The sequence below is a fragment of the Leptopilina heterotoma genome, unplaced genomic scaffold (genome assembly GCF_015476425.1).
Source record: "Leptopilina heterotoma isolate Lh14 unplaced genomic scaffold, ASM1547642v1 Lhet_81, whole genome shotgun sequence".
NCBI classification, from domain to species: Eukaryota; Metazoa; Arthropoda; class Insecta; order Hymenoptera; family Figitidae; genus Leptopilina; species Leptopilina heterotoma.
The window spans coordinates 2,467,889-2,485,126 of NW_025111185.1; the positions used below are offsets into that span (position 1 = coordinate 2,467,889).

A 17,238-nucleotide genomic window follows, 5' to 3' on the forward strand; every position below is an offset into this window, starting at 1 on the left:
TAATAAAAATTTATTTTGGTACATTTTTATATTTTGATTGATTGACTGATTTTAATTACTAAAAAGTTGTCACTCTCAATTTAGATGAAATATTTTCCAAATTAAAAATTTGTAAGGAAGAAAAAGTTTTATTTTCAAAAGTTCATTTATAATTAAAGAGGAAGAAATATTTTTAATTCACAAAATACATACCTAATTGGAGAATTTTCACATAAATTATTGAAGATATTTGTAAAAATCCTTGTATATTTAAAAGAAATTTAAGAGATTAGATAATTAAATAAGTAGAAAAGATTAAAAATTTTTGAAATATATAATCAAAAATTTTTTAAATGATCGAAATGTTTGTGAAATTTTGTTGAAAATAATTTTTTTTTATGTGTTTCATTAAAATTTTAGGAAATCAAATTTTGAATAATTTTAATTTCAAATTTTGCAATTAATTAAATTCTCACAAAATTCAACATGTTTTCAATAATTTACATTAATAATTTTTTCCAAAAAAAAGTCCGGAAACAGTTTCAATAATTAGGTATTTTTTTCAATATTTCACTAAAATTTTTAAAATTCAAATTTTAAAGAATTGTAATTGCAAATTTTTTAAATAATTCAATTCTCACAAATTTTAATAAAAAAATCTTCAAATAAAAATTTCAAAATGAAAATTAAAGAAAATTAGCATTAAAAAATTATATTAAACTATTTTTGAGAAGAGTAATTCTTAGGAATTTAACATTATAATTACAATTTTTTTTTGAATTATTATTAAAACATTGAAGCAAAAAAAATTGCTTCAAAATTTTTAATTGAAATTCTTCAAAAAATTAATTAGTTTTATAAATTTAAACCATTCTTTTTAGAAATTCAGTTATTTTAAAAATATTTCATTACAAAATGTCTAAAAAGTTATTTTTTACAAATTTCTTATTATCATTTTTAAAATTCTATTATCTTCACAAAACGTTATTTAAACTTTTTAAAAATCTATTTTATTTAAAAATAAAAGCGCGAAGAGTTTCAATAATTAGGTATTTTTTCAGTATTTCACTAAAATTTTTAATTAAAATTCTTTCTAATTAAAATCTACTTTTGCATTAAAATTTTAGAAAAAACAATATGTTTTCAAATTTGTAATTAAAATTCTTTAAAAACTTGATTATTTATTTATTTATATTTTTGTGAACAATTTTATTTTTGTTTGTAAATAATTGAATTCTTGTGAAGAATTTTAATATTTACGAAAGAAATTGAACTCTTGCTAAGAATTAAATTATTTTCGAAAATAATTTAATTCTTGCTAAGAATTTTATTTTTTTTGGAAAATATTTGAATTTTTATGAAAAATTGTAATAAAATTCTTGAAAGTAATTGAATTATTGCTAAGAATTTTATTATTTTTGAAAAAAATTGAATTCTTGACAAGAATTTTATTATTTTCCAAAACAATTTAATTCTTGCGAAGAATTTAATTATTTTTTAAAGTAATTGAATTCTTGGGAAGAATTTTATTAAAACTTTTTTAAATAATTGAATTTTTGCGGAAAATTTTATTATTTTTGAAAATATGTATTCGAATTTTGTAAAGAATTTAATGAAAATTTATGAAAATAATTGAATGGTTCAAAGAATTTTATTAAAATTGTTGGACGAGTTACATTTGCAATTATTATAAAAAATTGAATTTTTGTATTTAAATAATTGAATTCGCAAAGAACTTTCAGAAAATTATTGGAAATAATAGATTTAGAAAGGAAGTTGAATTTAAAAGAGTAAAAAATAATTAAAGGGAAGACTCACAGTTGTAATTTTTTTGAAACAGTTAAATTTCAGAAGGTTTGAGATTGAAATTTTAATTTAAAAATCTTAATTCTTGTTGAAAAATAAATAACAGGCTTTTAAATATTTATTCAATTTATTATTTATTTATTTATTTTTGTTCAAGTTTTGAAGAATTGAATTTAAAAATCGATATGTAAAAGGTAAAGAAAGTACAAATATGAAATGTTTGTTTCTACGCGTTAAAATAGATCCGAGATCTGTAATTAAACAAGAATATTAAATTTCTAATATTCTCATATTTTGTGGAAAATTATCTAGTCTTATCCGAATTGGCTAATTTCCATTATAATTATAAAGATAATATGTGTAATATTTTCAGCAGACAACGACTTATCCGAATTTACCAATGGGAGCCCATCCAAATGGAACTTACAGTTCTGTTGCAACCAACTATGGAACTCAATTAGGACATCATAACTATTCAGTACCTCCTACGACGTTGCCATCTTTACAATCAACTTATCATCCTACAACATCTTATCACTCGACACTGGGTGTTCTCACTAGTGCTCCACAAACGGTACTTCCTTACACTACCGTTCAAAGCACCTATTCAATGACAGGATCCACATACTCCACTGTTGGGACCAACGCTTACGGTGCGTCAGGAGTTAGTTCAGGTTAATAGAAAACTTTCTTCCTCAATTGATTCATTAATTTACATTCATGTTGAATTAAACCCTATTGAAAATAGGACACCCAGGAAAAACTTTTTGTTAATGTAAAGAAATCTTTTTTTTCAACTTGATTCTTCGATTGAAAGTTAATTTAAAGAAGAGAAAAGAAAATGAAATCATTCAAAATAAGAAATAAAGAAAAAATAAAGAAAGAATAAACAAAGTAAAAAAATTTATTTGATTCAAGAAAATTTGATTCAAAAACTATTTGTTTCAGAGAATATTAGTTTTTCTAATTAAAGAATTATTTCTCTGACCCTATGTCAATGATAGTATTCCCTTTATTTAAAGAACAAATTTCTTAGTTTCAAACAAAATTTGTGTTTGAACCTAAGAAAATTTGCTTAAATCAATAAAATGTTTTCAAGATTAAATAATTTTGAAAATTTTTCGAAAATTAAAAAATAAACTTTTAAAAATCAAATCCTGAGAAGAATTTTATTTTTACGAAAATAACTGAATTCTATGCATACATTTTTATTATAATGTTTGAAATCATTTAAATTAATTGGAAGATTTTTTATATAATTTAAATTCATTCAACGAATTTTATTCAAATTTTATTCAAATTTTATTCAAAATAATTAAATTAGGTATTTTAAAGAATTTTACTATTTATTAAAATAATTTATTTGTTTCAAGAAATTTTGTTAACATTTTTGCAATTAATTGAATTTTTGAGAAGAATTTTATTAACATTTTTAAATATTGTCAAATTTTTTCAAAAAATGTTATTATTTATAAAAAGAATTGAATTTTTGTGAAGAATTTTATGAAATTCTTGAAAATAATTAAATTTTTACAAAGAAATTTAGTATTTATGAAAATAATTAAACTTTTGCTAAGAATTTAATTATTTATTGAAATAATTGAATTTTTGCAAAGAATTTCATTATTTTTTAGAATAATTGAATTCTTGTAAAGAATTATATTATTACAACTTTTTAAAATAATTTAATTTCTGAGCAGAATTTTATTACATCAAAAAATAATTGAATTATTGTTAAGAATTCTGAAAATAATTGAATTTTTGAAAATAATTAAACTTTAGCTAAGAACTTAATTGTTTATAAAAATAATTGAATTTTTTTGAAGAATTTAAAAAAAATTTTTGAAAATAATTGAATTGTTTCAATAAATATTTGTAATTATTATGAAAATAATTCAATTCTTGTGAACAATTTCATTAAAATTTTTGAAAATAATTGAATTGTTTCGAAGAATTTTGTTATTTTCGAAAATAATTGAATTTTTGCTAAGAATTTTATTATTTTTAAAAATAATTGAATTCTTGCTAAGAATTTAAATATTTTTGAAAATAATTAAGTTTTGAGAAGAATTAAATTATTTATTAAAATAATTGAATTGTTTTGAAGAATTTTATTTAATTTTCTTAAAAGTATTTGAATTCTTGCGAAGAATGTTATTATTTATGAAAATAATTGAATTCTTGCGAAGAATTTAATAAAATTTGTAAATAATTGAATTCTTGCTAAGAATTTAATTATTTATGAAAATAATTGAATTGTTTTAAAGAATTTCATTAAAATTCTTTAAAATATTGAATCCTTGCTAAGAATTAAATTATTTTTGAAAAAAATTTAATTATTGCTAAGAATTTCATTATTTTTAAAAATAAATTTAATTTCTATTAAGAATTTTATTATTTATGAAGATAATTAAGTTTTTGAGAAGAATTAAATTATTTATCAAAATAATTGTATTGTTTTGAAGAATTTTATTAAATTTCTTAAAAGTATTTGAATTCTTGGGAAGAATATTATTTATGAAAATAATTGAATTTTATTATAATTCTTTAAAATAATTAAATTCTTGATAAGAAATTCATTATGTTTAAAAATAATTGAATTCTTACGAAGAATTTTATTATTTACTAAAATTATTTAATTCTTTTGCTAAGAATTTCAATATTTTTAAAAATAATTGAATTCTTGTGAAGAAGTTTATTAAAACTTTTTTAAAATAATTTAATTTATGCAGAGAATTGTACTACTTATAAAAATATTTCAATTTTTGTAAAGTATTTTGTTGAAATTGTTAAAAATTAAATTTTTTCTAGAAATTTCATAAAAATAATTGTATTCTTGAGATGGAGTTTAATAATTTTTTTGAAAATGTTTGAATTTTTTCAAAGAATTTAATGAAAATTTTTGAAAATAGTAAATTAGAATTAATGAGTTAGTTAGTTTGTTAATACATACGTTAATTTTTTCAATTTTGAATCTTAAATTATTAAAAATGTGATGTTGATATTAAAGAATAAAAAAATTTTATGCTGGTAAGTCTAATAAACTGATTTCTTTACATTCAAACTGATTTCTTCTTTTCTTTTTCCAATTGAAAAATAATTAAATTAAATATTTCCAATATGAATTGAAAATTAATACAAATTATTATTTCCATTATCTGTTTAATACTTAATAGTAATTTCCTAATTTAGGATCATCATCCGGCGGCTTATTGCAAGCTATCGGCGATCCGCTTCACGCAATGCAACAACTTTCTGCTCAATCACAAGCAAATCAACTTCAACAGCAAGCAATAATTCATCAAATTAAACAGAGTTTACGATCAACATCACCGACAGTTGCTGGAACAGCGAGTCATCATTATCTTGGCCAAAGGCAAATGCCCAAAATTCCAACCAGCATTCTCACGAATCCTCTCGATAGATTGGCAAATGAGCCAATTGTAGCCGAGGGACAAGTCGATATGTTGGATATACCGGGAAAAGGGAGATGCTACGTTTACATTGCGAGGTTTACTTACGAGCCATTTCAGCATTCACCCAATGAAAATCCAGAAGCTGAACTTCCAGTTCAAGGTGGTGATTATCTTTTGGTTTGGAGTCAACCAGATGACGATGGTTTCCTCGACGCTGAAACTTTAGACGGCCGAAGGGGTCTTGTGCCGGCAAATTTTGTACAGAAACTTGTCGGCGATGATTTACTTGAATTTCATCAGGCTGTTCTTGGATTGAGGGACGTTGATGATTCAGTTTCCACTAATATTCCACAGGTATGGTTAATTTTTCAAATTAATCAATTTCAAGTTTTTTTAAGTTAATTTAAAAAATTTCCTGAGTGATTAAAAATTAATTATCGAATTTGTTTCTCAGTGTTATTTGCAGGATATTGATCTCGAATTAGCAGCTCTTGAGGAAGGCAACCGCAGTCGTCAAGCTGAACTATCGGCTTACGCTGAACTTGACAATATTGCCGAGGAAGATGAACAAGAACCTCCAGGTCAGTTGAATAATATGTCAAGTTTTTTTTCTAAGCTTTTACTTTACATGCCACAAGGTCTCCTATGGAATTTATATTTCTGCTTATTTAATCACAAAAAGAAAATATCAGATAAAAAATATCTTCTTTTAACACCAATTTCAATAATTGCATGATAAAGGAAAAGAAAAATCATCAATAATTTGCAGTTTCAAGTAGAATTCGCATGCTTCCCTTGTTCAAGAAAGCTTTCCTTTTGCAAATTCGCTTTCCTTTATTGGCTTCTCGGGAGGGAATAGAAATTGCTATTAGATGTTAAAAACTCCAAATTTAGTTTGAATTTAGTCCAAAAAGAATAGAAATTAAAAATTATTAAAGAATAGAAATCAAAAATTATTTTTATAGAAGAGACAAACTTTAGAATTTAGTGAGTTAGAAATTTGACATTTTTTTTTAAATAGAAATTTAGAATTTTCAGTTAAACAAATTTAGGAAAGAGAGAAGTAATGTGACAGGGTTGCCACGCAACCCAGAAACATGGAAAACCTGGAAATTTTTAGGGAATTTTATAAACCTTGAAAAAACCTGAAAATGTCGGGGAATTTTTATTGAAATCCTGGAAAATTGTTTTGTTGCAAAAATTCAATTATTTTCGAAAGAAGTAAAATTCTTCTCAGAAATTCAATTATTTTTAAAAATTTTAATAAAATTCTTGGCAAAATTTCAATTATTTCCAAAAATATTCCTCAATTCAATGATTTTCAATATCTACTATTTTAATAAAAATTTTTAGAAAAAAATTCAGTTATTTAAAATTTTTTTATAAATTTCTTCGCAATAATTAAGCTATTTTCATAAATAATAAAATTCTTTTTTTGGAATTCAATTTTTTCAAAATATTTTTAATCAAATTCTTCGTAGAAATTTAATTACTTTCAATGTTTACTATTTCAATAAAATTTCATAAGTTGTAATAAACAAGTTGTTCATTTCATGATCATTAAGCTTCCTCAATATAATATATACCAATTGTTTAATTTTTTATTTTAGAATAATTATTTTAAAGTGTTAAGATAAAATGTCAAAAAATACAAAATTTCAATTTTTTGTGAAAATTTAAAATATTTATTAATTCTATAAATTTTGATAAAATATATACTTTATATACATGAATCGATTCGTTTTTATGTCAGGAATGCAATTTTGACAAGAATTAATAAAAATTTTAATATAGAAAAAAGTTATTTCAAAAATTCCAAAAATAAATTTTTTCAAAAATTAAAAAATTGTTGAAAAAAAATTTTTTTTTTAGATATTTTTGAAAATCCTTTTGTCTGATTTTTGGTATTCGTGACCGTAATACACCTACAAAATTTTATCAAAATCCGTCAAGACGTGTAAGAGAAAATTTGTCCACAAGAATCGGTGACATACACACACACACACACACACACACACATACATCCGGACATTTGTTCCTCTCGACGAATTATATATACTACACTTGAAAATTTGTAAAAATAATTGGTTCTAAAAAATTCGGAAATCGACATCACTATAAGGCTTCCTTTATGAGGAAGCAAAATAATTGAATCTCTTTAAAAAATGTTATTATTTATTAATATAATTGAATTTCGGAATAGAAATAGAAATTTCGGAATAAAATTCATCTTAAGGATTCAATTATTGTCAAAAGTATTAAAATTCTTCGCAGAAATTCTATTATGTTCAACAATTTACAAAAATTCTCGTCAATATTTCAATTATCTCTTTATAAATAATAAAATTCTATTCCGAAATTCAATTATATTAATAAATAATAACATTTTTTGAAGAGATTCAATTATTTTTATTACAACTTTAAACAAATTCCTCGAAAAATGAAATTCTTAAAATTTTGTCAAGAGGATTCAATTATTTAAAACTTTTGTTGATAAAATTCTTTATGAGAATTTAATTTTATGAAACATTCAATTATGTAGTGAAATATTTATTTTTGTATTTAAATAATTAAATTTGCGTAGAATTTTCTAGTAAATATTCATTTAAAATTGAATTTCAGTTGAAATTTTAGATTATCATTGAATATTAAAAGCATTGTAAGATGAATTTTTAGAAATAATTGAAATTTGAAAAGGTTTCAAATTAAATATTTAAAAAATTTAAATTTTTTATACTTTACTAACAATTAGGTAGAATTAATTTTTTTGATAAAGTTTAAGTATAAATTTAATTGTAAAATGTCAAATAAACTCAAAATTTCGTAAAATTTATTTTATGATTTTATTAATAAAATTCTTGCCAAAATTTCAATTATTTTTGTAAATAATATAATTCTTCACAAAAATTGAATTCACTGGGTTACAAAAAAATGGTCATATCGTGTTTATTCAAAGTTTCCTGTGTTTATTCAAAGTTTAGGTGTCACTGAATAAGAATATACCAGTAAAACATTTTTTCATTCGGTCATTCCCTTAAAAAACGAGTTTAAATTGTCAAAAAACCGTATTTTAGCACTTTTTGAGGCAGCGTAACAAGAAAACGCAACATGATAAAAATCTCTACAAGAGCTTAAATAAAAGCTTAAACCTTCAACTTTAAGGCTCAGAACTGAAAAGTACTTAAATAATCAATGAAAACCTCCTTAATCAAGCAGTCGCTACCTGAAATTGTCAAAAAAGCTAGAACAGGAAGCAATTGGTAAAAATCGATTTCCCTAACCGGATTCGGTTGCAACTTGTTACTTGAGGTTTTTTGAGATTTCTAATGACGAATTGGAACTTAGATTTAAAAATTTCAAAATGGCGGACTAAAAATAATGAATTCACTCAATTTTTCAAAATTTGCGTTGATAATTTTAAAAAATTAAATCCGCCATTTTGAAATTTTTAAATCTAAGTTCCAATTCGTCATTAGAAACCTCAAAAAACCTAAAGTAACAATTTTCAACCGAATCCGGTTAGGGAAATCGATTTTTACCAAGTGCTACCTAACCCAGCTTTTTTGATAATTTCAGATAGTGACTGCAGGTTTTCAGTGCTTATTTAAGTACTTTTCAGTTCTGAGCCTTAAAGTTGAAGGTTTAAGCTTTTATTTAAGCTTTTGTAGAGATTTTTATCATGTTGCGTTTTCTTGTTACGCTGCCTCAAAAAGTGCTAAAAATACGGTTTTTTGAAACTTTAAACTCGTTTTTTAAGGGAATGACCGAATGAAAAAAAGTTTTTCTGGTATATTCTTATTCTGTGACACCTAAACTTTCAATAAACACAGTAAATTTTAAATAAACACGACATGACCATTTTTTTGTAACCCAGTGTTTTATTTATATAAATAATACAATTTTTGACAAGAATTCAATTATTTTTATAAATTTGAATGAATAATAAAATTATTCGCAGGAATTCAATTATTTAAAAAATATTGTTAAAATTCTTTACAAGAATTTAATTATTTTCGTAAATAATAGCACTTTTAACAAGAATTTCGTAAAATTGTATTGTAAACAAAAGAGTTTAAAAATTCTCGATGAACTTTTTCAAAAATTATTAAAAGAATTTGATTTAAAGAAGATTTTTAGTTAAAAATTCTTGAAATTAATAATTGAATCGAAATGATGAAAATAATTGTTAAAGAAGTTACACAGTAACAATAATTTTATAATATAAAATAATGATTTTATCAATTTTTTCATGTTTTATAATAATATTCTTCTAAATTGTTAAATTTAAAAAAGGATTGAATTGGAATCTTTTGAAGAATTTTAATTTCTATGGAAAATTAATAATGATTAAATATTTATTTAAAAATGTAATTATTAATGTTTTCGAATAATTTAACAGTTAAGGAAATTCGTAAACATAAATAAATGTACTAATAGAACATTTTATCTAATCATTTTGTGAGTAAATCAGAATATTCTTCAGGATTAAGATAAAAGTCGAAATTTTGTCTTGAAAATCAGGGAAAAGTCACGGAAAAACAAAATTCAATTTTTATGGCAACTCTGAGTAATAGATAAATTGCAGAATACAGTATATTATATATAAAAGTCGCATTTATTTGTAAAAATTGATTAGTTATTTAATTTGTGTAAAATATAAAGGTATTTTGAAAAACCTGGAAAAATTGCGTTTTTTAATATTTATTTAATAGTCAGGGAATTTGAAATGAGCAAAAGCGTGGCAACCCTGTGTGAAAAGTAAATTAATATTGGCAAATATCAGTAAGTATATCGTCGGGGCGTTTCGTGTCGGATAATAAAAGCGGAGAATTTTTTAATTCAATGGAATTAGGCTCGCTTTAGAGAGAAATAGATACCCTAGTGCAATTTTTAGCTACAGCTAGGCTTGTCTTGTCTTTTTCCTCCTGAAGAAGTCTACCTGTTTTCGGACCTAGTTCCGGCGCCTCAACATCTCACACTCGAGCGTCAACTAAACAAGAGTGTTCTAATTGGCTGGACGGCACCGGAAAATCCACATCAATTGGAATCGTACCATGTCTACGTGGATGGTGTACTCAAAGTCACGGTGAAGGCCACTGAGAGGACCAGGGCACTCGTTGAAGGAGTCGACTCAACCAGGGTTCGTAGATACGAACCATCACTTCTATTTCAAATACTCTATATATTTTTATTAAAAAAAAATTTTTTTTAAGAATTTATTTACCTAAATTCCTAAATTTGCACTTTATATGCAAAGTACACTTGAGTTTTCACTCACTTTGTAATTTCTTTTTAATTTCTCATTCTCCTAAATTTTCTGCATGAAAAAAGATCAAAATATCAGGCATCACAAATAATTAAAATATTATTATTAATAGTTTTTTCTAAAAAAACAAACAAAAATTCCAATACAAAACCTTCAATTTTTTCCATTTCTGACAATAATTTCTTTTTAAATAACTTAATTCTTGAAGAACTATCATAAAATTATAACTTAGAAATTATTTAATGAATAACAAATAAAATTTTATTTCTACATTTCAAAATTAATTGAATTTTAAAATAGTTGTGTTTACAATTTTCATAAATAAATGAACTTCAAAAGATTTTAATTTCAAAATTTAAAAAATTTGGAATTTGGAATGAATTTAATTAGAAATTCTAAAGAACTTGAATTTCTGCAAAAATTTAAAAATTTAAATTATTCTAAAATTAGTTACATTTTTTAATATAGATATATATTTATATAATTATTAAAAATAAAAAAATTAACGAGGAATTTTAGTTAAAAACACTAACTAACAAAAAATTTTAATTTTGGAGAAGTTTCAAATAATTGCAAAAATTCAATTATTTTCAAAAGTAATAAAATTCTTCGCAGAAATTCAATTATATTAAAAAATTTTTTTAAATTCTCGTCAAAATTTCAATTCTTTTTATAAACAATAAAATTCTTTTTCGAAATTCAATTATTTTCAAAAATTTTAATAAAATTCTTGGCAAAAATTCAATTATTTGCAAAAAATTTTCCTAAATTCAATAATATTCAATATCTACTATTTTAATAAAATTTTCCATAAGAATACAATTTTTAAAAAAAAATTTTATTAAATTTCTTCTCAAAAATTAAATTATATTAAAAAATTTAAAGAAATTCTCGTCAAAATTTCAATTCTCTTTATAAATAATAAAATTCTTTTTCGAAATTCAATTATTTTCAAAAATTTTAATAATTTGCAAAAAATTTTCCTAAATTCAATGATATGTAGTATCTACTATTTTAATTAAATTTTCCAAAAGAATTCAATTATTTAAAAAAATTTTTTATTAAATTTCTACGCAAACGTTCAATTATTTAAATAATTAATAAAATAATTTCACAGGAATTCTATTTACACATTTTTTAAAATTTCTTCGCAATAATTCAATTATTTTCATAAATAAAAAACTCATCGCAGAAACATTCAATTATTTATTCAATATAAATTATTTATTTTTATATTTAAATAATTGAATCCTCGTAGAATTTTCTAATAGAAATTTATTTAAATGAATTTCAGTTAAAATGTTACATAATAATTGAATATTAAATGCATTATAGCGTTGATTTTTAGAAATAATTGAATTTTGAAAAAGTTTCAAATTGAAATATTTGAAAATCTGAAATTTTCATATTTTTAACTAATAATTCTGTAGAATTAATTTTTTTCAAAAAGTTTAATTGAAATTATTCGAAGTTTTTGTTTTCAAATATATATTTAATTGAAGAATTTTTGAATAATCGATAAAATTTTGTAAAATTGAATTGTAAAAAAAATTGTCAGAATTTTTTTTTAATTAATGTAAATAATTGATTTAAAGAAGAATTTTAGTTAAAAATTCTAGAAAATAATAATTGAATTAAAATAGTGAAAATAATTTTGAAGAAGTTACAGTAAAAATATTTCTTATAGTAGAAAATAATGATCTTATCACTCGGTCATCTTTAATTATTATAAACTGTTGAATTTCGAAAAAGATTTGAATTTGAATGTTTTGAAAATCTTAATTTCTATGGAAAAATGATAATGATCAAATATTTAAAAAAAAATGAAGTTATAGCTGTTTTCATATAATTTTACAGTTAAAGAAATTCGTAAATAAATGTAATAGAACATTTTTTTGAGTATCTAATCATTTTTAGAGTGAATCGCAGAATATTCTTTAGGGAAAAAGTAAAAAATTTGTCTGGAAATCAGGAAAAAGTCAGGGAAAAACAATTAAATTTTTGTGGCAACTCTGATTAAAATCGAATCATTTTTAAAAAATTGTATAAACAAATAAATTTTTGTTCCCTTTTTGAGGAAAAAAATTCTCCAACTTTCTTGCGGAAAAAAGGTACTGTGATGCCTGAAATATTGTACAGAAAGAAAAGTTCAATAAAAAATTAATAAATTGCTTCCTGATAAAATTTTCTATATTTGTTAATATATTTTTGATTTATTAGGTTTTTATTGTACTCGATTTATTGTGAGTGAAATTAATAATTTTGATTTGAATTTATTTTGGTGAATAGCCTCATAGAATAAGTGTTCGCTCGGTGACACATTCACGAAGAACATCTAGGGATGCTGCGTGCACAATGGTGATTGGAAAGGATGTGGCAATGGGTCCGACTGCTGTGAAGGCATCGAATGTGACAGCAACGAGTGCTGTGATTTCATGGCTGCCGAGTAACAGTAATCATCAACATGTCGTTTGCGTTAATAATGTTGAGGTGAGAACCGTGAAACCGGGAGTTTATCGTCACACCATCACTGGTTTAGCGCCATCGACAATTTATCGAGTCACCGTCAAAGCAAAGAATCTCAGAGCCACACATTTTGAGGATCAAAACGCTCAGCATGCCAATAATCAGGCCTGCCACGTTCATTTTAAAACTTTGCCCAAAGGACTTCCGGATCCTCCGGTCGATATCCAGGTTAGAAGCAATGCTTGCATAATATAAATTTATATTTTTATTATCAATGCAAATTTCTATTAAATTACATTTAAATTATTTAAAGCACAAGAAATTTGGATTTGAGCAATTCTACGTAAACTTATTTAACATTCTTCACAAAAATTCAAATATTTTCAAAAATAATAAAATTCGTATCAAGAGTTCAATTATTTTCAAGCTATACTGACATTCTTAGCAAGAATTCAATTATTTTCAAGAATTTTAAGAAAATTCTTCAAAAAAAGTTAAAATATTTTTAAAAATTATTAAATTCTTCGCAAAAATTCAATTACTTTCAAAAATAATTAAATTCTCAGCAAAATTTCAATTATTTTAATAAATAATAAATTTTTTACAGGAATTCAATTATTTTCGTAAATAATAAAATTTATCACATAAATTCAATTATTTTTAAAAATAATTCAATTTTTCGCAACAGTTGAATCATTATCAAGTATTTTAACAAAATTGTTTATAAAGATTCAATTTTTTTTCAGATAATAAAATACTTTGCAAAAATTCTATTATTTTCATAAATAATTAAATTCTTTGCAAAAATTTTAATATTTTCAAAAAATTAATAAAATTCTTAGCAAGAATTCAATTATTTTCGAAAATTTTTTACAGGAATTCAATTATTTTCGTAAATAATAAAATTTATCACATAAATTCAATTATTTTTATAAATAATTCAATTTTTCGCAGCAGTTGAATCATTATCAAGTATTTTAACAAAATTGTTTATAAAGATTCAATTATTTTCTGAGATAATAAAATTCTTCACAAAAATTCAATTATTTTCATAAATAATTAAATTCTTCGCAAAAATATAATTATTTTTATGAATAATTCAAATAGTGAAAGTTGAATTATTTTTAAATATTTAAATATTTTAATTTATAAAAAATCAATCATTTTCTTAAATAATAAAATTATTTGCAAAAATTCAATTATTTTCATAAACAATAAAATTCTTTGCAAGAATTTAAATATTTTTGAAAATTTAATCAAATTCTGAGCAAGAATTCAATTATTTTCATATATAATAAAATTCTTTGCAAAAATTTAATTATTTTTATAAATAATTCAAATTTTAGTGGAAGTTGAATTATTTTCAAATATTTTATCAAAATTATTTTTAAAAATTCAATGATTTTCATAAACTCTTGGAAAGAATTTAATTATTTTTACATATAAATAATAAAGTTCTCCACAGAAATTCAATTATATTAAATTCTTCGCAAAAATGAAATTATCTTTATAAATAATTAAATTCTTTACAAGAATTAAATTTTTTAAAATAATTTTAATGAAGTTCTTCACAAAAATTCAATTATTGTTAATAATTTAAATGAAATTCTTATCAAGAATTCGATTATTTCCATAAATAAAATATTCTTCCAAACAATTCAATTATTTTCAATAATTTTTTAAAAATTCTTAGAAGAAATTTAATTATTTTCAAAAATTTTAATAAACTCTTTACAAGAATTCAATTAGTTTAATAAATAATTAAATTCTTAGCAAAAGTTCTATTATTTTCAAAAAAATTTCTTGTGTTCAATATTTTTCAAAGATATTTGTAGAATGTTAGCATGAGTTTAATTTTTTTTTAGTTTTAAGAATATTTTTATCAAGAATTCAATTTTTTCAAAAATAATGAAATTCTTTGCAGAAATTTATTGACATATTTTAAATAGAGTTTGATTTAAATTCCTGGAAAGAATTTAATTTTCAAATTTTCAAAAGTGTAAATTAAATGCTTTTAACATTTATTTTTATTTTTAATTTTTGTAAAATTTTTCAAAACATGTCAGTTATTTTCATAAATAATAAAATTCTCTGCAAGAGTTCAATTTTTTTTAAATAAATTTAATTTTATTTCAATAAATTTTTTTCAAAGTACCTAAATCTAAATTATAACATTTGCAAAAATTGTAATATTATTTTAATAAAAACGTTAGCTACCTTTTAAAGTTTTTTTTTAAGTTAACTTGTTGTTGCAAAATTATGGAAAATAAAATAATTTCCAAATACTGTTCTTGCAAAAGTAGCATCACAAAATTTCTTCTCTGGCTCCGAATTTGTAAAATTTTGAAGTAATTAAAACAAAACGTGATATCAAATTTTTAGAATTAGTTTTTTAACTCTAAGTAGAACAAAATATGAAAAGAAAGAAAATCCATTTTTTTCTTTTAAAATAAAATTTTAAAAAACCTGCTTATTTAACTTTAATAAAAATTAGTCACTTTAAAAGAACTTTGTAAATATGTAACTCTTTTTATGTTTTAAAAGGTAAACTTAATTTAGAAATTAATTTATGATTGTTAATTCAAAACAATTTCGTTTTATTAATTTTGGTTGTTATTCAATCTTAAAAAAAACGAGAATTTAATTAATTTTGAAATTCAAAACATTTAAAAAGAAAAAATACGAAAAATATTTAAAAAAGAAAAATAATTAACTTTTTATTGAGAGCAAACATCCGGAATAGAAAGACTATTGAATACAGATTGGAAAAAATTCTGCTTTCCAGTCAAAATGATAAAAAATTGAAAAAAGTAGTTTTTGCAAAAATTGAAAAATAAATCCTAACTGCAATCCGCATAATATTAGACAATTAATTTTTGAAAAGAGTTAATATTCTTGAATTTTATTACTTAAATAAATAACTACAATTTACCGGAATTTCAAGCCAATCCCGCAAATAATAAAAATTTTTACTAGATCGTTTCACTTGGAATTGCTCATTTATGATACATTTAGAAAATATCCCCACACGCACCTAAAAATATTGCACATTTTAGAAAAAAGTAATTAAAATCTAATTAAAAAGTAATTAAAAAGACAAATTATTTTGAACACATTTGAATTGCACTTGCACTGACTATCCGGTCTAATTAATTTATTGTTTATCACGTGTTGCAGGTGGAGGCTGGACCGCAGGACGGCACTTTGCTAGTGACCTGGCAGCCTGTTGCCCTAAACGGTTCGGCCGTCACCGGTTACGCGGTTTACGCCGACGGGAAGAAGGTCACTGATGTTGACAGTCCTACTGGTGACCACGCTCTCGTTGACATTCACAAATTAATGGGCTTAAATCCAAAACACATTACGGTCAGAACCAAAAGTCGAGAGAGCCAGTCGGGCGATAGTTGCGCAACTGCAATTCCATGCAGTGTATTGCGTGGTGGGCCTGCTCATCTTCAGCATGCACCTCATATGATGGATCAAACGCAACAGCAACCGGGAGTCACAATAGACGATCCGCATAGAATGGTGGGAATCGCTCAACGTTATCCAAATTCACAAATTCCACCCCACATGAGAAGGCACAACACGAGGGTGGACGCTCATGGACAGGTCATCATTGAAACTGATGAAAATCTCTCCGACAAGGAAATTTATCCTGGACAAAGTATTTCACAAATGGGTGAGAATTTATTGGTGTTTATTTCTTTTCTTTTTTTCTGTCAGGGTCCGATGCTGCGAAACGAAAACTAATTAGTTTCGTATCAATCCAAAACTGAATTTACTTTCGTGTCGATTCGTAAGAAAAGAAAATTATTTTTGACTCGTACGAAAATAAATATAGTTTTGCTTTTTCAAATTCACTTTTTTTTATTTAGTTTCCAAGTCGACACGAAACTAAAAATGTTGATTAAATTCATAAAAACTACTCAATTATTTTCTAAAAATAATTAAAAAAAAACTCCACAGGAATTTAATTACTTTCAATACAATTTTAAAAGAATTTTTCGATAGAATACAATTATTTTTAAAAATTTTATTAATTTTTCCTGATATTCAATTATTTTCAATACAATTTTTAATAAATTCCTGAAAAGAGTTTTACTATTTATGAAGAGTTCAAATAAAATTTTTGGAAACAATTCAAATATTTTGGAATTTAATTATTATCAATAGGTACAATTTTAATTGAGTTTCATCGAAAGAACATAATTTTTAAGTTTTCAAAACTTTAAATTAACTATTTTTAAATTAACTTTAAATTTCTATAAATCAATTCAATTTCTTTAAAAAATAATCAAATGC

At 22.7% G+C, this 17,238-nt stretch overlaps 1 protein-coding gene across 8 annotated transcripts in view; it reads left to right on the forward strand.

Annotated features, from left to right (window-relative positions):
• LOC122511167 (RIMS-binding protein 2) overlaps positions 1 to 17,238 on the forward strand; it is a 61,577-nt gene that overhangs the window by 29,453 nt on the left and 14,886 nt on the right. For 5 of the 8 annotated variants that reach the window (XM_043626251.1, XM_043626250.1, XM_043626244.1 and 2 more), the window contains 6 exons: positions 2,159 to 2,459; positions 4,978 to 5,555; positions 5,656 to 5,782; positions 10,133 to 10,341; positions 12,757 to 13,161; positions 16,111 to 16,615. In XM_043626251.1, the coding sequence (XP_043482186.1) occupies positions 2,159 to 2,459; positions 4,978 to 5,555; positions 5,656 to 5,782; positions 10,133 to 10,341; positions 12,757 to 13,161; positions 16,111 to 16,615 (2,125 nt within the window). The remainder of the gene's footprint in view (positions 1 to 2,158; positions 2,460 to 4,977; positions 5,556 to 5,655; positions 5,783 to 10,132; positions 10,342 to 12,756; positions 13,162 to 16,110; positions 16,616 to 17,238) is intronic. The other 3 variants (XM_043626246.1, XM_043626248.1, XM_043626247.1) reach the window with 3 other exon arrangements.